Below are 25,517 nucleotides of genomic sequence, written 5' to 3'. Positions count from 1 at the left end.
ACCCAGGTTCCCTTCCTGTTTGGAACTGGAAAACAATGGTGTGGTGTTTTGGCCTTGGACAGAGGTCTTCCGGCCTCCTGCGTGCTTCCACGAATGGCCTCTAATTTCTCCTCTGGGTCCAGATGTTGCCCTCACTTTGTGTCTGCCCAGCAGGTGAAGACGGCCAAGGTCAGCAATGGTTCTGATGGCCAGAGCCGGCCTGCCATCCAAGCTAAACAGGAAAAAGAGGCATGTGGGCGGGGGGGGGGGGGCGGGGATGTGGGATGCAGACGGATGTTCTAAAGGAAAGTGCACGGCCCCCCGGAACCAGAGGAGAAACACGGAGGTGGATGTAGCTCTTCTGGTGGTATCTCTCAGAAGTCAGGCTGACAAAACTTCTGAGACCAGGGGCCCCCAACAGTGCTTCTTCAGCATCTGACGAGCTCTGATGCAGAAGACAGAAAAAGAAAAGAGATGTAGATGTAGTGTGACACACACACACACACACACACACACACACACACACACACACACGAGACAGAAAGAGGCAGCAGGGAGTGATGCATGCCTTTAATCCTAGAAGAGGGAGGCAAATCTCTGACTTTGAGGCAAGCCTGGTTTACAAGAGTGGGTTCCAGGACAGACTGAGAAACCCAAGTCTCAAAAAAAAAAGAAAGAGACAGAGACAGAGACAGAGACAGAGACAGAGACAGAGAGAAAGGAAAAGGAAAGGGAAGGGAAGGGAAGGGAAGGGAAGGGAAGGGAAGAAAAGAAAAGAAAAGAAAAGAAAAGAAAAGAAAAGAAGGAAAGAAAGAAAAGAAAGGGAGACAAGGGAGAAGAAAGAAAGGAAAGAAAATTCTAAACATTAAACCAGAGGGCTGGTGAAGGGTTTAGTAGGTTAGAGCTTTGAACTTGATTTTAATCTCCATACCTATCTTGAAAGAGGAGAGCCAAGTCCTGAAACATCTCCCCTGACCTTCAGGTAATCACTTTGGCTTGTGGGCACATGGGAGCACACACACACACACACACACACACACACACACACACACACGTACACACAGACACACACACATATGCTCACACATGTGCACACACACAAATTAAAAGATTTTTTAACACAAGAGCCAACATTGAAAACTTAATAAAAAAAAAGATGTAAGAGAAAAACTGAAGAAATCTTTTTAAAATAAGGCAGGAATGGCAGGGAGGCTTAAGAAAACAAGAATAATATGTTTAAAAGAGAGGGTGTCTACCCACATGAAAAGCTGCACTCGGACGCTCACTCATCCTTACCACAGCCTGGCAGCCATGAAGACGTCCTCCCAGAGGCAGGTGGGCTAATGATCTGGAAGGAAGACAAAGTGGAACAAAGAGGGAAAAGAAAATGTCAACAGTAAGTAAAGAGAGCCGGGTGTAGCCAGGGTGGCTCCTATGCCTGCTACCACAGTGCATCTGGACACCCGGAGCTGTGGGGGCCCCTGCTCCGCAGCACCTCACCCCACTACTGGAGCCACATGAACATACTCAGTACCCCACAGCATCCTCCCTCTGAGAACATATTTTTGCCAGACTATAGCCCACCATGATGAGCTATCTTCCCTCGCCAGGTCTTCCCTTGACTTCCCAGGCTGGCATCCTCTCTGGGAAGCTGAGCCCATGCTCCGTCCCTGAGACACTCAGCTTAAATCCCCCAGGAGTCTTCACAGAGGAGGGCTTTATGGCTACTCCTGGGTAGGGCTAAGTTGGGGCTTGTTTTACAGTTTTTCAAAATGAAACTATATTGTTTAGAGATATTTGGGGGGGATGGTCAAACCAAAGAAGAGCAAAAGAAATGAAGACCTCAGGACAGGTGTTTTCTATGACAGGGACAGAGGAGACAATACACACACAGAACTGCTGTTCCTGTACAGTATGCCCATCTGGGTAGTAGCTTCATACATGTCTGTTCTATGACTTTTCAAGCTGCATGTCTGGTGTGTGTGTGTGTGTGTGTGTGTGTGTGTGTGTGTGTGTGTGTGTATGTGTGCATGTGCGCGCGCACATAGAATCATATGTGTAGAAGCCAAAAGTTAACCTTGGGTGTTTGTTCCCCAGGCTCTGTCCACCTTTTTTTGTGAGACAGCCAACTAGCCAGTGAGCCCTAAGAATTCTCCCTAGCACAAGCACAACCCACAACACTCAGCCTTTTTTTTTTTTTTTTTTTTTTTTTTTTTTTTGGTTTTTTNTTTTTTTTTTTTTTTTTTTTTTTTTTGGTTTTTTGAGACAGGGTTTCTCTGTGTAGCCCTGGCTGTCCTGGAACTCACTTTGTAGACCAGGCTGGTCTCCAACTCAGAAATCCGCCTGCCTCTGCCTCCTAAGTGCTGGGATTAAAGGCGTGTGCCACCACTGCCTAACTATGTATGAGCTTTTATGGCTTTTGCCTTTGTAAACTGCTCCAGGAATGCACCCCAACATAAGAGAGACCTGCACCAATACAAGAAGCCATTTGGAATAAGCTTTCCATTTTGAGGAGGGGGGGCAAGTAAAGTTTTATGTTCCCAAGACCTCCCTGGGAATTGACATCCTACTTGGCAGAAAGAGTCATTCATGTATGTGGGTAACTAATATCCTGGTTAGCAAGTTAAGACATGAATGTTAAGCAAGGCAAGTCTTCCTTACCACATTTGAATATCCCAACCAATGGGAACAGGATAAGTGTACCACAAATACGTGTACCTGAGGAAATCCTATCCGTAAGTCCTGATTGGAGAAATCATTTGGCACAGATGTGTGTGGAGTTCAGGCTTTAAAAGCTCTGCAGAATCCTGGCTCATCGTAGCAGTCAGCTCCCGAGTCTGACCTGCAGCTCTGATCAATCAGTCCTGAGGCAAATGCTCAATAAACTATCCCTGTCTGACTGAGATCGGTGTTCTTGTGGTTTGTGGGGTGACTCCTGGACCCCAACATATATCCATGCTAGTGCCCCCTAGGTGGGTCTGGAAGCTTGCTGGTCATTTAGGGAAGCTGTCTCAGAGAAAATAATCTCAGGTTCTTCCTTGAGAAAAAGGGGGGTCAGAGCCTGCATTTTACAGAATTATAGAATCCTATCATAGAATTGTAGAATTATAGAAACTCTCTCATGACTGAGACCAAAAGTGAGCTGTATGCCCAAAGTAATTGTTTTGAATTTTATTTACTTATGCGCACGTGTGTGTGTGTGTGTGTGTGTGTGTGTGTACTCGCGTGCCACAGAGAGTGTTTGGGTCCCAAGAATCAAAGTGAGGACGTCAGGCTTAGCAGCAGGTACCTGCTGAACCATCTCTCCGGCCCATGAATGGCCAAAGTGAAACAAAGTGATCTGGGTTGTGGTGACCTGTTATCCCGGGGTTGTTTTGGTTCAGGTTTTTTTGTTTGGTTGGATTTGCTTTGTGTTGTTTGTTTGTTTGAGGCGGAGTCTTATTGTGTATCCCTAGTTGACCAAGAACTCCTGTTAATCCCAGCAGTAGAGAACAAGACCACTACCACAATTTAAAGCCAAATTTAAAGTAAGCTTTAATTAAATACTGGCCAGGGTGATGGACTCTCTGGCCAAGTCCATCTCTGGGTTCCCAGAGAATGGCCTCAAGTAGTGCTTTGTGGGTGGTTAAAAAGGCAAAACCCGGAGCCAGGCGGTGGTGGCTCACGCCTTTAAGCAGAGCACTCGGGAGGCAGAGGCAGGAGGATTTCTGAGTTAGAGGCCAGCCTGGTCTACAGAGTGAGTTCCAGGACAGCCAGGGCTACACAGAGAAACCCGGTCTCAAAAAAAAAAAAAAAAAAAAAAGGCAAAACCCACCGTTCACTGCATTTCCCATCGGGTTCAATTAGGGGCAAACATATATCTTGATGTATTTCCTGCCTACATGTGACCCTGATTTACTTCCGGTCCACATGTGATCAAGCACATCCGTGCAGAAGGGTCAAACACAGGATAAACAGGAACTTATCCTTAAATACAAACAGAACTCTCAACCTGTATGGTATATTTTTCCTGTTTTGGTCCTCACGCTACATAGATCAGGCTGGCCCTGAACTCACAGAGATCCATCCACCTCTGCGGGCCACATGTCCAGTTACTTTATTATTTTATTTATATAATACACTGGTGACTTTTGGCAATCTTTGACTTGTGTCATTCAGAACATAACACTTTCAGAAGAAACAGTTTTCTCCATCCAGGATTCCCCGATATCCATAATCGTGCCCATCCCACCTTCACCAGTGAGGAAGGGGATCAGGCTAAAGGTCAAATACTGTAAGTCACTTATGGTAGAACTTCCTTTGGTTCTGAACTTAAGAGAGTCAACCATGTACACTAACATTATTACTCCGCCCCTGATTTCCCTAAGCCACGCCTCATTCCACACCCTCTTATCCGTTCCTCTGTTCATTCTTTCCTATATGGTCCAGACCCTTGAAGTCTTTCAACTTTCCAAACCTCTTCTTAGCCTCCGCCCCGCCCTTGTACCTGACCGCTCCCACCCAAGGGGAGCGCCGCCGCGAGCCCCGCCCTACACCTGGTCCCGCCTACAAATTTTAATCAGCTCCCGCCTTTCTCTAGCTCCGCCCACCATCGGAAAGCGCCGCCATTGGCCTTGTCCTACCTAGCCCCGCCCATGTTGTGGGCGCGTCAGGCCCCGCCCAGCCCTCGCCGAGCTGCCGGCCGGCGTGCGGACTGCGCAGGTGCGCTCTTCGAGCGCGGCCTCCTCATCCCACGCAGATCTCGCGGCCTGAGGCTTGGTTGTAGGTGGTACCCGCGACCGGGAGAGCGAACTGGGGGGGGGGGTCCCCGGAGACCTCGCGAGAGGGGCACGGGCGAGGCTCAGCGCGACAGCCGTTGTGAACGCAGTGGCCGCGAGCCAAGCCTGTACTGCACGGAACACGCGGGTGCGACCTGCGCCTTTCCCCGGGCCGAGGCCACGCGCAGCCTCGGGACGAGCCGCAACCCCACGCAGTGAATCCGAAGGCAAGCCTTCTGGACCCGGCGCTCCGTAGGCCACGCCTGGGCCTGAGAAGATGGAGGGAGACCAGCGGTCCGGCCCACCCGCCCAGGGCCTGCTCCCCGATGGTCACTTGGTCCTGTGGACGCTGTGCTCCGTGCTGTTGCCGGTGTTCATCACCTTATGGTGTAGTCTGCAGCGTTCGCGCCGGCAGCTGCACCGCAGGGACATCTTCCGCAAGAGCAAGCATTGCTGGCGTGACACGGACCTGTTCAGCCACCCCACCTACTGCTGCGTGTGCGCGCAGCACATCCTGCAAGGAGCCTTCTGCGACTGCTGTGGGCTCCGCGTGGACGAGGGCTGCCTCAAGAAGGTCGACAAGCGCTTCCCGTGCAAGGAGATCATGCTCAAGAACGACAAGGCCGCAGATGCCATGCCCCACCACTGGATCCGCGGCAACGTCCCCCTGTGCTCTTACTGTGTAATCTGCAGGCAGCAGTGTGGCAGCCAGCCTAAACTGTGCGATTACAGGTATGGCTTCTGTGGGATGCAGGATTGCAAACAGTGGGTGGTGAAACCTAAATTCATCTCAGAAAATGGCTCAAACTACTCATGGCATCCCTGGCGTTTGAAGCAAGTGTCATGTAGATGTTGGGGATTTTTTGTTGTTGTTGTTTCCCCTTTGTGAGACAGTCTCCCCTGTAGCCCGGGCTAGCCTGAAACTCACTATGGATAGCAGATGACCTTGAATTTTTAATGCTTTGCCTCCCCGAGCCGAGATTACAGGTGTGCATCACCAGAACCAGTTCATGAGGTGCTGGGTATCCAACCCAAAAGCCTTAAGCATGTTATTCAAGCTCTCTAACAACTGAATTCCACCACCACCACCACCACCCCTAACTTCCCACCCCTGCCAGGGCTCTTAATTTTCATCAGAGGCCTCTTACATGCTGCCTGACTATAGCTACTCAGTAGCACCCCATTTTACATAAGGAAGAATGAAGGGTACACAAAGAACCTTATGCCAGTCACAAAACCAATTGGTTCTTGGTTTGGATCTATGAAAACAAGGATCAGCCCAAAGCAGGGCTTTCAATTTCTGAAGCTAACACAGCGATTGGTGTCATAATCAGGTGTTTGACCCACAAGACTGGAGAGGAGATTTACGTTTTCCACTCGTTTATTTATGGGGAGGGGAGGGTGTGCATTTGCAATGGAGTTGTATATATGTGGAGGTCAGAAGACAACTTTGTGAAGTGAGCTCCCTTCCAGTTCTGTGGCTCTTAACTCATGAGGCTGTTGGGCTCTCTCTCTCACCAGCCCTGAGAGGACATTTCTGTTGTCAGATCTCTCAGGACTAAGTGTCTCAGATGAGTCACCTGAGTTAAACTGAGAATGTTTTCATGGCTTCAGCCTACACACTGAACAAGGAATCTTGCGCGGTGAAATGTTGTGTGGAACAGGCTTCCTATTGGAAGCTGGTGGACAGCAGAGCGGCCCTGCAGATTATCTCCCCACTCGTTCCGCACTTGAGAAAACTGAAGATAAAGTGAGGCTGGTTCCCCAAGATTTCCAACACCCAGCCTTATCAGAGCCTTGTCTGGACTTAAAGCCCAACAGGTTTTATTTCGGACAAATCGAAACTCCCACACACACACGTTCGAGAGCCGAACAGAGAGGTAGTAATAGCTTTGAAGCTACTGTGAGTGCTTGCACGTTGCATCTTTGCATCTGTGTGTGGATATCTGTACAGAGTGCAGAGGCCCACAGCAGCCACCAGAAGGTGTCAGTCAGCCTACCCCAGAGCTGATGTGAGCTTCCCAGCATGGGTGCTGGAAATCAAAGCCCCCTGTGTGAGAGCAGTTGCACACATTTATAACCATTGATCCATCTCTCCTTTCTGTCCTCATTAAGAATGCTTGTGTATGATGGGACACATTGGGAGCATTATTAATAATGATGCCAGAAAATAAGGTAGAATCAAGAGGATCACAGTCAAGCAAAGACAGGTGGCCATTCTTATTTCTGAATCGGACTTTTTTTTTTTAAGTTTTTATTATTATTATTATTTTAGTTGCATGAGTGTGGGTCTTTTACCTACAAGTTTATCTGCATTATATGTATGCTTAGTACACATGGAAGCCAAAAGAAAGCATCTAATCCCCTGGAACTGGAGTTAGAGAGGGATGTGAGCTTCCATGCAGGTGCCAGGAGCCGAGCCTAGGCTCTCTACACGAGAGCATCCAGTGCCCTTAATCACAGATTCATCCCTCTAGCCTTAAAAAATGCCTAGATTAGCTAGGCAGGGTGGCACGAGCCTTCAATCCCAGCACTTGGGAGGCAGATGCAGGCGAGTTTCTGTGATCGAGGTCAGCCTGGTCTACAGAGGGAGTTCAGGACAGCCAGGGCTACACAGGGAAATCCTGTCTAGAAAAAAAACAAAAACAAATAAAATCATTAAGATTATATACAAAATAGTTTCTTTTGGTATTGTCATGCATATGTGAAGTTATTCTTGAATCTTTTCCATTCTCCTCCAGAATCTGTTTTCTCTAACCATGTTTGTCTTTTTTTGTAGAGGCTTGCCTCTAGCCCCACCACTGCCTGGGTTTCTGCAGCTGCCCCTTCCCTTCTCTAGCCTTCCTGTTGTTCCTCTCTCTTCTCTTCTGATAAAAGTAGGGACCTGGGTTCCATTTAAGAATTCATTATATTAGCCAGGCATGGTGACTCACGCCTTTTTAATCCTAGCACTTGGGAGGCAGATACAGGAGAATCTCTGCGTTCAAGGCCAGCCTGGTCTACATACTGAGTTAAAACAATAGAGGGTTTTTTCTTTTGTTTTGTTTCTTTTTTTCTTTTCTTTCTTTCTTTTTTTTTTTTAAATTGTCAAGACAGGTTTTTAGGTACTAATGAACAGTACTTTTAAAAACATAATTTATGGACTAGGGATGTAGCTTAGTTAGGATAATGCCTACCTAGTGTGTATGAAGCCCAGGTTCAGTTCCCAGCCCACATAAACTCCTCTGGTCTTATACACCTGTATTTCAACACCTGAGAGTTGGAGGCAGGAGGGCCAGACACAGAGTTTAGAGGCCAGCCTGGAATACTTGAAGCCCTAAGAAGAAAAAAGAGAAAATTTGCAAAATACAGATTGACTAAGTTGTAAAATATCCATATAATGTAATATTACACATTTCTTTTTCTTTTTTTTTTTTTTTTTAAGATTTATTTATTATACGTAAGTACACTAAGCTGTCTTAGCTGTCTTCAGACACTCCAGAAGAGGGCATCAGATCTCATTACAGATGGTTGTGAGCCACCATGTGGTTGCTGGGATTTGAACTCAGGACCTTCGGAAGATCAGTCAGTGCTCTTAACCACTGAACCATCTCACCAGCCCCTATACATTTCTTTCTAACCCATGTTTTTAGAAAATACATACTAGCTTAGGAAAGCCTGTACACCAGCTAGGAAGAAGCACAGAATCCAGTACATACAGACCACATTCCTACCTGAAAAGCATTTTCCCACTAAAAAATTGGGAGTAAGTACTCCAAAGAATTGAGTGGCTGTCTGTAGACGACTTTATACCTTTCTGCATTCCTAAATTCTCAAGCATTTTAGTGTTATTTTTAATACAGTTTTAAAAAACTTAAGTAACTCCAAGAGCTGACACCCTCACACAGTCATATATGCAGGCCGAACACCAATGCACATAATAAATAAAATAAGGGTGAGATTTGGCCCTTTTCCCCACAAATAAATGTGGTATATGGGGAATATAAATAGAATATACTCCTTAGAGTTAGCTGAGCTACAGTCGTATATATGTAGGTAATCAATAGAACAGTAGAATAGCAGGGACAAGTCCTGGATTGCATCCCCAGCACTGGGGGGAAAAATTGACTCGAGCCCAGTTGGTACCACTTGCCTATAATTGTAGTACTCTGGAACCTGAGGCACTGGGACTTCAAAGCCAAAGAGACAAAAAGCAGAATCTTATCTCAAAAAACAATGATATATACAGTGATTGCAGTAAAATAGTAATTAGCTGTAGGCCACCAGTAGGTGAACTAGTTACATCAACTGTGCAGCCATCTGTTACAGTTTCTGAAATTAAAGGCCAATATTTATAAATGTCATGAGCAAGCCCTGTTATAATTGTCTCTAACGCATTGTTCAGACATCTATTTTTAGTCATCAATAGAACTCCTGAGTAAACAGCAGTAAGTACTTGACAAATCTCAACTTCCAAAAGGAAAAACCACCTTTAAAATAACCTGAGTTAACATCCCCTCCATTTTTAAACTAGTAAATTCTGTCCTCCTCAGGTGGCCTGTTTTTGCTAGTCAGATGTATCTTATCTGTGAGTGGATTAAATAGTTTAGCAGATTAATAATAGAAAGCCTGAGTCATGCCAGCACTAATCCCTGCCTGCTGTTGGCCCTGGCACCCAGAACAGAGTGGATCTGGGTACACACGTCCTCTCGTTGTTTTAGAACCAGACATTGAGCTGTTTATCAGCTCCTAAAAGAAGTGGGATGTTTGGGGGCTGGAAAGATGGCTCAGTGGCTAAGAGCACTGGCTGCTTTTCCAAAGAACCTGGCACCCACATGGCAACTCACCACTGTCTGTCCCTCCATGAGTTCTGACGCCATCACACAGATACACATGCATCCAACGCATCAGTACCATAAGATAAAAATAAATAGTTTAAAAAAAGAAATGGGCTGTTTTCTTTGTATATAAAAGTTGAAAAGTAGCCAGGTGTGGTGGCGCATGCCTTTAATCCCAGCAACAGACTAGCGAAAGTTATTTTTCACTGGGCGTGGTGGTGCACGCCTTTAATCCCAGCACTCCGGAGGCAGAGGCAGGCGGATTTCTGAGTTCGAGGCCAGCCTGGCCTGCAAAGTGAGTTCCAGGACAGCCAGGGCTACACAGAGAAACCCTGTCTTGAAAAAACAAAAAATAAAAATAAAAAAATTTTAAAAAGTTGAAAAGTTTCCAGACCAGGCCTGCAGAACTTCAGATATCATAAATAGGTTTCAGCTAACGCACACACATTTCTAATATACAGCTGTTGCTCTAGATTGACCTTTCTAGGGAGGTTGTACCTACAGGTGTTACCACATTACAAAATTGCCTAAGAAGTTACTTATTCATTTTAAAAAGCATGATAATACTCATTTTAAAAAGCATGATAATATGTAGTACGTGTTTTTGTGGAAATTTTCTGATTACATCTATTTCTGTGTGGATACACTGTTGATAGCTTTTGACAGGGTGTGGTTTGTGGATCGGGACACTGGTTTAACACGAGGTGGCAGCATTTCTTCCTTCCTCAGGTGCATTTGGTGCCAGAAGACCGTCCACGATGAGTGTATGCGAAGCAGCTTAAAGAGCGAAAAGTGTGACTTTGGAGAATTCAGAAATCTCATCATCCCGCCAAGCTATTTAACTTCTATTAACCAGATGCGTAAAGACAAAAACACAAATTATGAAGTGGTAATTATTTTTTTTTTATAAACTTTTTCATTTAAAGTTGACATATAAGATAGTTAATTCTGTGTATTTGAGAAAAATTGGAAATTAAAGTAACTAAGAGGTTAGGAGATATAAAATGTTGTTATGGTAACCATAAAACCTTACTCAAGGTCCAGCATGATGGCAAACATCTTTAATAGCACCACTTGGGAGGTAAAGGCAGCAGGACCAAAGTTTAAGGCCAGCTTAGTCTGTATCGAAATTCTGGAATGCTTAGCAAAATCTGGTTTCAAAAACTAAGAGCCAGAGGCTAGAGAGGTGGCTCAGCAGTTATGAGCACTGACTGCACTTCCAGAGAATCAAGACTTGGTTCCCAGCACCTGTGTGAAAGACTCAGCTCCAGTACAGAGGGATCCAGTGCACCTTCGGGCCTGTGGGCCTTGCTTTGTATAGTACACAGGCATAAATGCAGCCAAAACGCTCATCCATGCATAAAATAGTAAAAGAGCCTTAAATCACAGTACTCGAGGCAGAGGCAGGAGACAGACAGAGCTCTGTGAGGCCCTGCCTCAAAGAACAAAGCAAAAAACTAGGAATCTCAAACAACTACATCTTGCAAGCTGATGTATCCTCAGATACATCCAGAAAAGGAAAACAAAGAGATAAGAGAAAATAAAATCCAGATTGTCGGTGGCTAAAAGAGCTGTATTAACTGGGGACAGACTCACAAGTGAAAAGGTTGAGCATCCCTAATCCAACATTTTAGGAGCCATCAAGACACCACAAGTAGAAAATCTTCCTAATTTCAGGACAGGTCATGGTTAAAATGTCGGAACTCTAAGAGATGTCCTTAAATTGTCTGTGTACTATGTTTGAAGGTTCATACATAGTTCATATAAATCAACTTCATATTAAAATTGGATCTAATTTCCAAAACACCCCCATTATGTGTGTGCAAACACTCCAAACTAAGAGACACTTGTGTCCAGGCATGGTGGTACACGTCTTTAATCCCAGCATTCAGGAGGCAGAGGCCAAGTGGATCACTCAGTCTAGTTTACAGAGTACAGATGTCAGGGTATCCAGGGCTACACAGAGAAATTTTGTCAGGGTTGGGGGAAACGACATGGAATGACAGGAGGACACACAGGGACAGACACGATGACATGACCTACCACATGCGGCTAACCTGCTGGCAACAGTCCTGTAGAGGGGAAGACATGGTATCTGTGATCCACTGGTGAGTCTCCAGGCTCTGATGGATAGCTCCAAAGTCAGGGTCACACAGGTGCCTCTGATTACAGTCTGTAGGACACCAAACAAAACCAAAATTAGTAACTCTGGGGGCACAATGCTTTTAGAAGATGGAGAGGAAATGGGCGGGAAGACCCCAAGTGAGGAATACACCTGTATGAAAGAACAGAATGAAGCCATAGGTTGGGGGGACACTCAGCACTTAGGGTTCAAGCACTTCTGATAAGGGATACTCAACCTATATAATTGTGTGATAAATTTTGTGATGACTTTGATTATTTTAGAAGTCACTGAAAATTATTAACCCCATTTTCTAGTTGTTTTTAATACTAATTTGATTTAGCAGTAGAGTGAACTGCTATTAATGTGCTCCTTTAAAATTTTTTATTTCATGTTTATACATGTGTGCACATACCATAAACACATGTGAGACTCTGTGGGAACCTGCACTCATACATACACATCACACACAACTGAAAATAAATAAAATGTTTTTGTTTTTTTTTTTAAAAGATTTTTATTTATTTATTACATAAGTACACTGTAGCTGTCTTCAGACATCCCAGAGGAGGGCGTCAGATCTTGTTACGGATGGTTGTGAGCCACCATGTGGTTGCTGGGATTTGAACTCGGGACCTTTGGAAGAGCAGTCGGGTGCTCTTACCCACTGAGCCATCTCACCAGCCCCCAATAAAATGTTTCTTAAACACTTATTACATTTACTTATTTCATGGTGGCTGCACAGGTGCCGTGGCACATGTGCAGAAGTCAAAGGTTAACTTGTGGAGTTGGTTCTTTCTCTCTGCCAAGTAGGTTCCAGGGATTGAGCTGAGGTGTTAGGTGTAGCAGTGAGCACTTTTACCTGATCACCCATCTCACCAGCCCCTAATTATTGGAAGTCGTTTAGGACATGCTTGGATATTCATATTCAAAAGGACTTCTAGCTGTCTTCTAACATGGTCTTGTGAGCCACCTGAAGTGGGTTCTGGGAACCACACTCAAATCCTCTGCAGGAGCCCCATGAAAATACTGTTTAAAGAATGATAAAGGGAGCCTGGGAGTGGTGTCACACTTACTTAATCCCAGCACTAAAGAGGCAGAGGCAGGCAGATCTCTGAGTTCAGAGAAACCCTGTCTCAAAAAAAATAAAAAATAAATAGATAAATAAAGGGGCCGGAGAGAGAGAGCTCTTTAGTAAAGAGCACTGGCCACTCTTCCAGAGGCCCAGTTTCAGTTCCCAGCACCCACACGGCAGCTCACAGCTGTCTGTAATTCTAGTTCCAAGGGATCCATTACCTCCTGGCTTCTGAGGATACTCCATGCACATGATGCATATTTATGCAGACAAAACACTCACCCACATAAAAATAAATGTAAAAAGTTGATTAAATTTAACTGGTAGGTGGTAGTGCACTTCTTTAATCCCAGCACTCAAGAGGCAGGGACAGGCAGGTCTCTGAGTTCAAGGCCAGCCAGGGCTATACAGAGAAACCCTGTCTCAAAACAACAACAAAAAAAGTTAATTAAATTTGATTTCTTTTTTTTTTCTTGGTTTTTCAAGGCAGGGTTTCTCTCTATATATCACTGGCTGCTTTGGAACTCACTCTGTAGACCAGGCTGGCCTCGAACTCAGAAATCCACCTGCCTCTGCCTTCCAAGTGCTGGGATTAAAGGCGTGCGCCACCACTGCCCAGCTAAATTTGATTTCTTAAAATGGATGATGTGGAATGAATACTGTGGGATGGGAAGTGGCTCAGTCAGTATGGACTTGCCATGCGCACATAAGGGCTCTGTCATCAGCATCTCTGCAGAAGGCTGAGCATGGTGGCCAGCCAGCCAAGCATAGCTGACAAGCCCTGCCTGACCCGTGGGGAGACCATGTCTCAAGAGAGAAGTTAGCCTCTCTGCTGAAACAGCCCTTGGGAGGCAGGGAAAGTTAATCTCTGAATTCCAGGCCAACCAAGACAGTATGGCGAGACTCTGTCTCAAAAAGGGGGGGGGGGGGGGAGTTGTCTAACATCCACATAGAGGTGTATACACAAAAGAAGTTTTCATTGAGTGGAAGGCCAAGCTGGACAGTCCTCGCCATTCCTGGGCTTTTTATTGTGTTGATAGTACCGCATAGTTCGTACTTCAGCAAATGGCAGCACCGCTGTTACTAAGAGAAGTTTTATGCTTGCCATCTCTCATTCTAACCCCATTTTGTTCGTGTTCATTCTTTTAGCTTGCTTCTAAGTTTGGAAAGCAGTGGACCCCATTAATAATCCTGGCCAACTCTCGTAGTGGAACTAACATGGGAGAAGGTCTGTTGGGAGAGTTTAAGATCCTGTTAAATCCAGTCCAGGTAACTAAAGAGAAAAACCTTCCTTTCTAAGTCTCCTTATTTTTAGCTTTTATTTTCCCTGAAATGCAACAGTTATTGATGCCTCGAATCACTGCTCAGTCATAGGAAAGACTAATAATTATAAAAGACTCAAGCCCTTCAAATAGAAAGTAAAACAAAAATCATACCACCTAGCAATCCTGCTTCAAGGGAAATGAAGCCTTATGTCCCACAGACTTGGGAGCAAATGTTCAATGGCAGCGTTATCCATAATTGCCAGACAGTGGACTGGGCCGACTGTCCATTGGCTACTGAGTGGATAAACAGACTGTATATTCATAAAGTAGAATACTTTTTAGTGAATGAAAGAAACAAACTATATATGATAGTGAGGGAATTTTAAAAAGGCACTGCTAAACCATTCCAGTCAGAAGGGATCATACTGTATAGTTACATTCATGTGACCTATCCAGAAAAGGCGCATCAGTAGAGTCAGGAAGTGTAGACTCATGATTGCCGAGGCCAGGAAGTAGGAAGTGACTGTGGGACCTTGTGGCATCTTACTTTTAAAAAAATGTTATAAACTGAATTATGGTAGTCGTTGCACAAACTAAAACCATCTACTTGTTCATTTTCAGAGATAAATTTTTTTTTTTTGAAAAGTAGATTATACCTTGATTTTTAAAATGGGGGAGGTATGCTATAAAATTAAATGTATCCAAGTGTAATAGTACACTACTGTAATCCCAGTACACAGGAGACAGACAATTCAAGGGCAGACTGGACTACACAGTAAGACCCTCTCTTAAAAACAGTCCACCTTGTAGCTATCTGAAATGGGATTGCTGTTTTTCCTTCCAGTTTATGCTTTTTACATCTTCAGTTTAGAGCAATAACGTAATGATAAAGTAGTTTCTAACATGTAAGATCCCAGATTCAGTCCATAGCACCAAAGAGGATAACTGCCATTAACAGTAAGATGCACAAATTTGCATTTCCTCAGCATTTTCTGCCATTGCAATATATCTTCATAATTTCAGACCTGATGACTAACTAGTAACTTAACAGATATATGGTGATTTATCAAGTTTCCTATCATTGGAAATTAAGATTGTCCCTGCACTTGGATTACTATAAACTATACTACAGAAGCCACCTATACAGAGGCCATTAGTCTCTAAAGTATTTCCTGTGTCAGTAAATATTTATAGATAATCAGAGTCCTTACATATTAGGTCATTGTGTATTTGCAAGAATTATTTTTTAGAAATTTGCACTAGTGTGTTGTTTTGCTTTTAAGGCATAAAGAATGGAACACTAGCTAAAGGTAAGCTTAGCCCTCTATAGTGTGGTGTGAATGGAAAGGAGTCAGACTTAGTTTGGATTGTAGCTCAGCATCTGCAGATTCACCGGCAACTGACTAAACCTCTTGGGCCTCAGTGTCCTAGTCAGTGGAATGAGGCTGGTTCCTCCTTTGTAGGTCAGTATACAGGGTGAGCCACAGTGAACAAGAGGTGTGGCCCTGTCTCTGGGAACTGTGAAAGGGAAATAGGTAACAGCCAGTAAGGTGAAAGACATTGTTGGGTAAAACTAATTTTGTTCTTGTCCTCTCATTTTTAGGTGTTTGATGTAACTAAAACTCCCCCGATCAAAGCTCTGCAGCTGTGCACTCTTCTTCCTTATTACTCGGTTCGAGTCCTTGTTTGTGGAGGGGACGGGACTGTGGGCTGGGTCCTCGATGCGATTGATGAAATGAAGATTAAGGTATCTATCTTTGAGAACTACTGTCATGGTGGCTGACGGAGTGGCTCGGGTAGGGTGCTTGACGCTGCTTAAGTAGTTAGCACACTTAAAGTTGTATTTGTGTCTTTGTTGCATTAGTCTTTACATTTTACAGTTACTATTATACTACTAGTAATCTAAAGAGCAAAGTCTGCAGTGTGTCTTTTATATTCTAGGGACAAGAAAAGTACATTCCAGAGGTTGCAGTCTTACCTCTGGGAACAGGCAACGATCTGTCCAATACTCTGGGTTGGGGTACAGGCTATGCTGGAGAAATTCCAGTTGCACAGGTCTTAAGAAATGTAATGGAAGCAGACGGAATCAAACTAGACAGGTAAGCTACATTGTGCTAGCAAGTCTGTTATTTGAGCTTGGGAATATTATTTTTATAAGTGAAGACTTGTATAGCTATAAAATGTAATGAAGTTGGCCAGGCGTGGTGACTTGTACCTGTAATCCTAGCACTTGGGACATTGAGACAGGAAAGAATTGCCATGAATCTGAGGCCTACCTAGGCCATAGCGTTAAGACATTGTCTCAAAAACCAAAAACAAGTTAAATGTAATTTAAATAAAAAGAAATATGTTTGCTGTACTAATTTATGCCAAAATTTGTACACTTGCTTAGCGTGAATATGTTCCCAAATACTTTATAATAGCACTTATTAAAATAGAAATTTTCATGTCAGGCTACCTAGAATATAGGTTTTTTGGTAAAAAATACTCTTTTTTTTTAACTTGTGTTTTTTAGATGGAAAGTTCAGGTAACAAATAAAGGATACTACAATTTAAGAAAACCCAAGGTATGTGTTTAGTGCTTCGGCTGTGAGTCGTTCACAAGTGCACACAGAGTCTGCGGGTAGGATGGAGGGGTCTGGTCTGAAGGGGGCTGGGTACAGAGCACAGCGCCAGATTACCTGCCTTACTCACCGAGCTCTATGACTTCCCGTTCAGTTTTTCCCCGTTGGCTTGTATTTTGGGAGGTGCTAGGTGAATACTCCATTACTGAGCCCTGTCCCAGCCCCCAAGCTGGACTGTATAAAGTGCGCTGCGGAAGAGAGTATTGCCCTAGTGCACTTAGTTTTGCCACCCTAGCAGATCAAGTTAAACACAAAACACAAGAAAGAAACACAGAATTTCCCTCACAGAGCTGAAGCATGCCAGCAAACAGCAAATAATACAGAGCTAGCAGAGTGTTTGTTTACTGGGAATCAAAGTCAAGGTTTCACACACACTGCCCAAGAACTCACCTCTGAGCTCCCATAGTCCCCAAAGACAGTGTGACCATGGCTTACAGACATAGGGAGACCTTGAGGACCATTTTAAAGTTAGACTGATCAAGACTTGGCAATTGATGTCCACAAAAGGAAGAATGCATAGCTACTAGATTTCTAATTTTCATGGTAAGATACATGGAAATGATGTTAACTGACAAAATAAAAATACAGAACTTTAAGTGTAATAGAATGAGTCACTTGGCATAGCACCTCAAATGACTGTTGGGTGTTAAACAAGAGCCTGGTGGTTTGTACTTTTTGCTTAAGAATGAGAACAGAGATAGATATTTGACAGAAAATTTTAGGCAGAATTGAGAGTACAAACTAAGGGAATAAAAATTTAAGACCCGCAGAGTCTGAAAGTTGCAAAGGAGGTACAGAGCAAGTGGTACCGTGAGAACACAGGAGCAAAAGGCCTGCAGACAAAACTCAGAGCTGTTTCAGATGAAAGTTCTGAGGTGCGCTGTGCCGAGCAGAAACAACAGGAGTCCTGTCCATGGCTCTTAGCCCACAGTTTCACCAGGCAGTGTATAGTCTTCGAAAAGTAAATAGAGAAGTAGTGCATTTTCTAGAAGAGTGCAGACTAAAATTGACCTTGTATGGCACAGCTGGTAGAGTCGTTGTCCGTTCTTCTCTCCCAGGAGTTCACAATGAACAACTACTTCTCTGTTGGACCTGATGCCCTCATGGCTCTCAATTTTCATGCTCATCGTGAGAAGGCACCATCTCTGTTTTCCAGTCGAATCCTTAACAAGGTGTGTTGGATAAAATAACATTTCCTGCTTATCAGCTAAGGTACAGTAAAAATCAAAAGTTCAATTATATTTAGCACTCTTAGATTCAGATCACACTGACTTACAGAAACATTTATATGCTCTGTTTTGTATAGGGTTTCAAATTAAAATCCATAGATATATTTTGTTAACTATAACAAGAGTTTTAAAATTAAAAGTTGGGATATATTACTTACATGGAAGTTAATTGGAATATTTTGAAGTTTGACTTAAATAACTGAAAGAAATGCTAGGTAAAATAAATTTTTGGTTATGTCACTAATAGAGAAAATATATTCTGTTGATTTAGAAAGCCTCACAAGGCAGATAGTTACCAGTGGCAACTTAACGGAAGTCATTGTCCCAGTTCCTAGCCTAGCTGCTTCCTTACATAGAAGGATTGTTTGGTTTGGTTTGGTGTGTTGTTATTGTTTTGGGTTTTTTTTTTTTTTTTTGAGACAAGATCTCTCTGGGTAGCCCTGAAGCTTGCTATATAGAATAAACTGGCCTTGAACTTGCAGGGATCTACCTGCCTCTGCTGAGATTAAAGGTGTGCTCCACCATGCTTGGCTCTGTTTAGGAATTTTTTATTATTATCTTGGCTGTGAAAAATAAATGGAAATTAGTTGTATCCCTATTTCTGTTTTACAAATAGTTGGAATTTCATACTAGGTTGCAGAGGGTAGAGGCTGTCTTTGTGACCTTCGCAGACAACAGAGTGATGAGCTCTGGGAAGCAAGAAGGCAGTTCTGCTTGACGGGACTCAGTAGCCAATGGTGGTTCAAACTTCAGGAATCTGACCCCGAGTGGGTTACCTTAGGCATATTTAAGCACAGCACAATTTGGTGAAATCTACTCTGGTGATAATTAACTCAGTCCTACATGCACAGCAAAGTATATATATGTCTCTTTGGGGACAAAGCAAACTAATCACAGATCAGATGTGACTCCATTAGAAACCTTTTCTCTAGTCCATAAAGATAGGTTCCATAGATGGACCGAGGAAAAGGAGCTTACAGTAAGGATCTAGGGACGATCTGGTGCCAGGAAACCTTTGCACACTGCGAATGCGGAGGTCACCATACTGGAAAGCCCCAGCCTATTGGACAGAGAACAGGCTTTGCATCCTTTCCTTGAAGGAACAATCCCATGTGTGCGCCTGTGCCCACGACAGCTTCTCTCTTGTGTTGTAATAGAGACCAAGGTTAAATGCAACTTGCATGGCTAGTCTAGCTATTGTGGGCAAGCATAGCAAGATTGTAAGAATAGCTCACAGAGTACCAAAGAAAGGGAAAAGCCGTCCTAACCATGACAGCTATTTAATGATCACTTGAGAGATTTAGTTTGTCTTGTCATGCAGATCATCAATTCAACCATTGATAATATGAGAGAAATCTGACACATTAAAGCAACACATGCCAAGAAATTATTGGCAAGATTATGCTTGAGCAACAAATAATCTACAGTAGCTCTATTTTGTAAAACCGTGGTTCTCAATTTGCTCATGTCTTTGTTCCTGCCAATGTTTGTACTGTTGTATTAGTAGTTTTACTAATCAGTCATTCATGCCATTTTTGAAACCTTTTTTTTTCCAGTAATTAGTCCTGGGACTAGTAATTTAAAAAGCCATTGTAGCAGCAGCCACTACAGGATCCAATAGATGCAAAGAACCATCACAATTTTCAGGAACACAGACCACTAGTATTTTAAAAATATTACTAGCCGGGCATGATAGCACACACCTTTAATCCCAGCACAGGCAGAGGCAGGCCGATTTCTGAATTCTAGGCCAGCCTGGTCTACAAACTGAGTTCCAGGATAGCCAGGGCTACACAAAGAAACCCTGTCTCAAAAAAAAAAAAGATTGCTATTTGTATAGTTAGCAACTTTAGTTCTTCTATCAACCCTTCTATATTCAAAAGTGTTGATATGGTGTTTGCTAGATTTATATGATTTTTTCCTTAAATACTCTGGAGTACTAGGAAAAGATAGAATTTCCTTACTCCAACCTAGTCTTATAAAATGTAAATCAGGAGACAATGCTATGTAAACACAAAACATCTCATCCATATCCCACACTCCCTCTGAAAGGCTAGTTAAACCACAAAATAATGGGGCTTGTCACCTACTAAAGAAAGGATGATTTTATAATTCTAACAAAATAGAAGGCCTGAGGAAGGAAATCAAGGCCAGTCTGGACTGCATAGAAAGACCCTGTCAGGGTTCAGAAATGTTGCTCAATTGGTAGAGTTCATGTGTAGTATGCATGTAGCCGTGTGCCAAGGACCTGTCTCAGCTTGGTGAGGGGGTCTGAGGAAATGGTGTTCAGGAGCTGCAAAAAGAACAGCTCAAAGTCAAATCTCTGGTACAGGCAGACAGCCTGTGTTCTGCTTGAGACAGCTCGCTTGCTTCCTGAAGATCTCCAGATAGCTCAGCTTTCAAGACCAAAGCCCAGTCTTTTATTTACATATCAATTAAGTCATTTATTCCAGGTCCCATTTTGACTGTCCTTCAAATATTCCTTGACCCCAGCCCCTTGTTAGAGAGAGCAAGCACATTTTTTTAACATTGCAAATGAATTAGAGATCTGTGTTTGTAAGCAAGCATAGAAAAATACAGGCTGGAGAGATGGCTCAGTGGTTAAGAGCACCAACTGCTCTTCTGAAAGTCCTGAGTTCAAATCCCAGCAACTACATGGTGGTTTACAACCATCTGTAACAAGATCTGATGCCCTCTTCTGGAGTGTCTGAAGACAGCTACAGTGTACTTACATGTAATATATCTTAAAGCCCAGTGTGGTGGCACACGCCTTTAATCCCAGAACTTGGGAGGCAGAGGCAGGCAAATTTCTAAGTTCAAGGCCAGCCTGGTCTACAGAGTGAGTTCTAGGACAACCTGGCTATACAGAGAAACCCTGTCTCGAAAAACCAAAAATAAATAAATAAATAAATCTTNAAAAAAAAAAAAAAGCATAGACAGTAACGGGTGGGGTTCCATCCTGAGATTACCATTCCCATCCTGCCTAGGTCTAAACTAGCTCTGTCCCAGGCTGACCTTGAACTCAGGAGTCTTTTGCCTCTGTATCTTTCTGGCAAAGGTTCGTGAAGCCCCTCATATAATTCATATTGTATCCTTATATTTTGCATAGTTGAAAAATTGCATATATTTTTGAACTCATGTTCTCAGAGTTCTTTCCCACAGCCTTAAGGGTTGTCCTGAAGGTCACAGTGTTTATTATTTTTGCTAAAGACATACGCACACCCTCGCCTCCCAGACTTGGCAGGGAGAATATTCCCCAAAGGAGAAACATGAAGTAAAATAAATATTTTTTTATACAAACAATTCTCATGCCCAGCAACTGTCAACACTTTGAAGACCCACACCACACTGGTTCTGTTCCAGGGGCAGGAACCATGTCATGCCATCCCTTCCATGGCCATGCAGGACTTGGCGCCCTGGGCTTAATCCCCAGCACCCCTTAAAACCAGGTGTGGTGACAACCAACCAACTGTAATCTCAGTACCCAAGAGGATTAGGAGCATGAGCCCCATCTCCAAAAAGAGAGAGAAGGCTCACATATCATGTATCACCGGTCACCTAGAATTCTTCAACTGCGGTCGCCAGATAAAATGAAACGCTGAATGAGTGTTAAAGGATGTGAAACTGGGTTGTGTACCAGAGGCATCCCTGATCTGTGCCTTAGTGCCCAGGCCACATTGAAGCAACAGCTTGTGGCAGAGCAGGAGCTTTGCTGTCATGTTTTCTTGATGATTTAATGTCGTAGTAGCTTCTTCGTGCTTTAAGGTCAAATTTACAGTGTCTTGATGTTTTGATGCCATATTTTCAATGTCTTATTAATGTTTTAATATCTTTTGTCCATCTTTCACAGGCTGTTTATTTATTCTATGGAACTAAAGATTGTTTAGTGCAAGAGTGTAAAGATTTGAATAAAAAAATTGAGGTAAGCTACTAATGTCTCATCTAAAGGTTTAGGTATTTTCTGGATTCTGAAGTTCTTTAACAAATACTGAATTTTCTGCAAACATACTTTGTTTGTGGATGTGGAGTGTTTTGATGTCAGGCACTTGGCTACAGTATTCTTTGTTTTTGTTTTATATGTATGGGTGTTTGGCCTGTATATACAGTGTTGGTACACTGTAAATGCACCAGCTTTGTCCCTGGTGCCCTGGGTGGCACCACATCCCCTAGAGCTACAGTTCAGGTCAGTTGTAAGCTGCCATGTGGGTGGGTACCTGGGAACCAAACTGGACCCTCTGTAGGAGTAGCAGGTGCTCTTTACCACTGAGCCATGTCTGCACCCTCCACTTACCTAGGTTTTTTTACATTATCAATAAAACTATTTGATATTAAGTAATTTTCCCAAGTCACATGGTTCATAGCCACACAAACTAGTAGTCATAACTCAAACCCAGATTTGTTTTAGAATCTGTTTGGCTGATAACAAATTTAAAGTTTCTAACATAGTGCTAACTCATCTGAATGCTCAGGAAAATGTAACAGATTAATTCATGTTTTGTATGATACCTCGTATGTACTAAAGCAAGTAAGAGTGTATGAGCAATAAGGATAGGACATTGTTGATTGTGTGTTGCTACAGAACCCACACATCATACAGAGCAGTCTTGTATATCTTACTTGCTTCTAGATAGAGTCGGTAATGGTTAATAACAACAAAAATATTAGAGGAGCCCAAAAGCATTGACAAACAGGAAGGGGAAAATGAGAATCAGCTTGGCAAGAGTGGAGAGCATGAGCACGCAGTGAGGAGCAGGGCAGGAGCTGCAAGGTCTCCAGGGGAGGGTTACTGAGTGCTGCCGGGGACCAGGCCCTGACACCTGCAGGAGAGCTCCAACACAGAACATGGCTTGCAGGAAGGAAGAGGGCAAGAGCCAAGGCCAAAGGCATCCAGACAGAGGCCAGGCCACGGTAGCATGCCAGCCTGTTTAGAACTTGAATTCTGCTCCTGTGTCAGGGTAAAAAGCCAGTGAAGGCTTGTAATGAAGGACTGCTGTGTTGCTTTGTGCCCATTAATGTTCTAGGGTGTTTGAGAGAATGAGGCTGGAGTATATAGCCTGTTAGAAATGTCTACAAGGGAAATAGCAGGTTCTGCCACAAAATACCATCAGAAATGCAAGATACAAACACAGTGTCGTGTGGTTTCCTACTGACTCCGTTGTAGGGAATACAGCATAGATAATGCAGGTTCCTGGTCTGGGAATGTGAGGCACCAGGCTGCTCTCCAAGGATGGGAGGTGGGAGCAGGGTGCAAAGAAGGTTTTTCTGAGCGTCTTTTTTCTTACTTATGTGTATGGGGGAAGGGGTTTCACACAAGTGCAGGTGCCTAAAAAACTAGCTCCAGGGAATCTGATGCCATCTTCTGGCCTCCCTGGACAGCAGGCATATAGATGGTGTATAGACATAGTGTGGATCCACCTCCACACATACCAGAATAAACCAGTTAATTAATAAGTAGTTCCGTGTGTGAAGGAAGACAAAGGCCAGGTTGCCTTGAGTGAGGTAGGAAGTTGTCTTCCCCTCAGGAGACAACTGTGGAGACAGGGTGCCCTGTAGTAACTAACTACTTATATTTCTTTAAAGCTAGAACTGGATGGTGAGCGAGTCGAACTGCCTAATTTGGAGGGTATAATTGTTCTGAACATTGGATACTGGGGCGGTGGCTGCAGACTGTGGGAAGGAATGGGAGATGAGACTTATCCTTTAGCCAGGTATGTACAGTTGCGATGGAGCTGGTTCGTGGGGGTGGGGTTGGTTTGAAACAAGGTTTGTGAATCAGGGTAATCTTGAACTCAATGCTCCTGCTTAGGCCTCCCTAGAGCTAGATTATAGTTGTTAGTGCCACAGCTGACTGCAATATATTCAGTTGTCACTTTGTTTTCAAGACAGGGTGGTACTGTGTAGCTCTGGTGTACGGGATCGCAGAGCCTCTGCCTCCCAAATATTGGAATTACAGGTGCACAGCACTACACCCAGCCTTCTGCCTTTATTTATCGTGTGGCAGCTTTGTTGTTTTATTGTTGTTGTTTGAACTCTCATGTTTCCCTCAGATTTTCACTGCTGTGTATGTTAATAATATGATGGTGGACGGTTGGTGACACCAGTGCCTTTAATCTGATAGATAGATAAATAGATAGATAGTTGGTGACACCAATGCCTTTAATCTGATTGATAGATAGATAGATAGATAGATAGATAGATAGATAATAGATAGATAGATAGATAGATAGATAGATAGATAGATAGATAGATAGATAGATGGGTGGGTGGGTGGAGATAGATAGATAGGTTGATGGCCCGCCTGTATTAAAAGTGTTTTCTAGCTGCATATGTAGCAGAAGATGGCGTAGTCAGCCATCATTGGCAAGAGAGGCCCCTTGGTCTTGCAAACTTTATATGCCCCAGTACAGGAGGACACCAGGGCCAAGAAGTGGGAGTGGGTGGGTAGGGGAGCAAGGGGGGATGGTATAGGACCTTGGGGATAGCATTTGAAATGTAAATGCAGTAAATACCTAATAAAAATTGAAAAAAGCCGGGTGATGGTGGTACACACCTATAATCCCAGCACTTGGGAGGCAGAGGCAGGTGGCAGAGTGAGTTCCAGGACAGCCAGGGCTATACAGAGAAACCCTGTCTCCAAAGACAAAAAAAAAAAGTGTTTTCTATGGGTAATTTGACTTTACTGCATTCTGTAACCCACATTTTCTTCTTCTCATGTCAGACATGATGATGGCTTACTGGAAATCGTTGGAGTATATGGGTCTTTCCACTGTGCTCAAATCCAGGTGAAACTGGCAAATCCTTTTCGAATAGGACAAGCGCACACAGTGCGGGTAGGTGACAGTGGTTGGTGTGCAGAAGACAGCATGCATGGCTCTCTTTCCCAAACTTCATAGCTCGTAGCAGGGGCTTGCAGAAAGCTGGCCAGCTAGCTAAATAAAATGCCCACTGGGAAGGAATCCCTAGACAGTCTATTAAAAAGCTATCTTCAGATTAACTCTGTTAGTGTCAGAGGTTCAGGAACACCTGCCTGTGTTTCTAGAAGGGACACTTTTCTAATTGTTTCCTGATTTCAGCTGACTTTGAAGTGCTCCATGATGCCAATGCAGGTGGATGGGGAGCCGTGGGCCCAAGGGCCCTGTACTGTCACCATAACGCACAAGACACACGCACTGATGCTGTACTTCTCTGGAGAGCAGTCGGATGACGACATCTCAAGCCCTTCGGATCATGAGGACGTAAAGGAAGCCGAGTAGGACGAGATGAAGCAGCACCTGTGACATGTCGTCCACAGGATGCACCATTGGCACCACAGCCGCCATTTCACTCCTAGTATTGTGTGTGTGAGCCACCTAACCAGCGTTTCCACAGCTAGACTTCAGTGTCACAGACACAGGCTCTTCTGTCAGCCACACGCTCTGATCTTTTGTCACTAATTGGGGGGGGGGGGGGAAAAACACAGACAGGTCCACAAAGACAGAATGCTCCTCCTGGCTGGACACTTAACGACTGGCCTCGCACTGAGTTATGCACTGCCCTGGTGGACAGGATGTGGATGGAAAGATCATTCCCTTCGCTCTTGATTCGGTGACAGCACGTTAAACGTTGGCTTGCTTTTTGAACCGCTGTGGTTAACCCGGGCTTCCTCCTGC

General features: G+C 43.9%; 1 protein-coding gene across 1 annotated transcript; it reads left to right on the top strand.

Annotated features, from left to right (window-relative positions):
* Positions 1-4,706: 4,706 nt before the first annotated feature.
* Dgke (diacylglycerol kinase epsilon) lies at positions 4,707-25,305 on the top strand. Its single transcript, XM_021212868.2, has 11 exons — positions 4,707-5,468; positions 10,283-10,442; positions 13,900-14,019; positions 15,619-15,762; positions 15,957-16,114; positions 16,531-16,582; positions 17,698-17,811; positions 21,719-21,790; positions 23,449-23,576; positions 24,587-24,698; positions 24,942-25,305. Exons 1-11 carry the CDS (start codon positions 5,014-5,016, stop codon positions 25,119-25,121), a joined length of 1,695 nt encoding a protein of 564 aa, XP_021068527.1. The 5' UTR covers positions 4,707-5,013; the 3' UTR covers positions 25,122-25,305.
* Positions 25,306-25,517: the final 212 nt, after the last annotated feature.

Source organism: Mus pahari, chromosome 14, assembly GCF_900095145.1.
Source record: "Mus pahari chromosome 14, PAHARI_EIJ_v1.1, whole genome shotgun sequence".
Classification (NCBI taxonomy): domain Eukaryota; kingdom Metazoa; phylum Chordata; class Mammalia; order Rodentia; family Muridae; genus Mus; species Mus pahari.
This window is presented reverse-complemented; position numbering and strand designations above follow the sequence as displayed.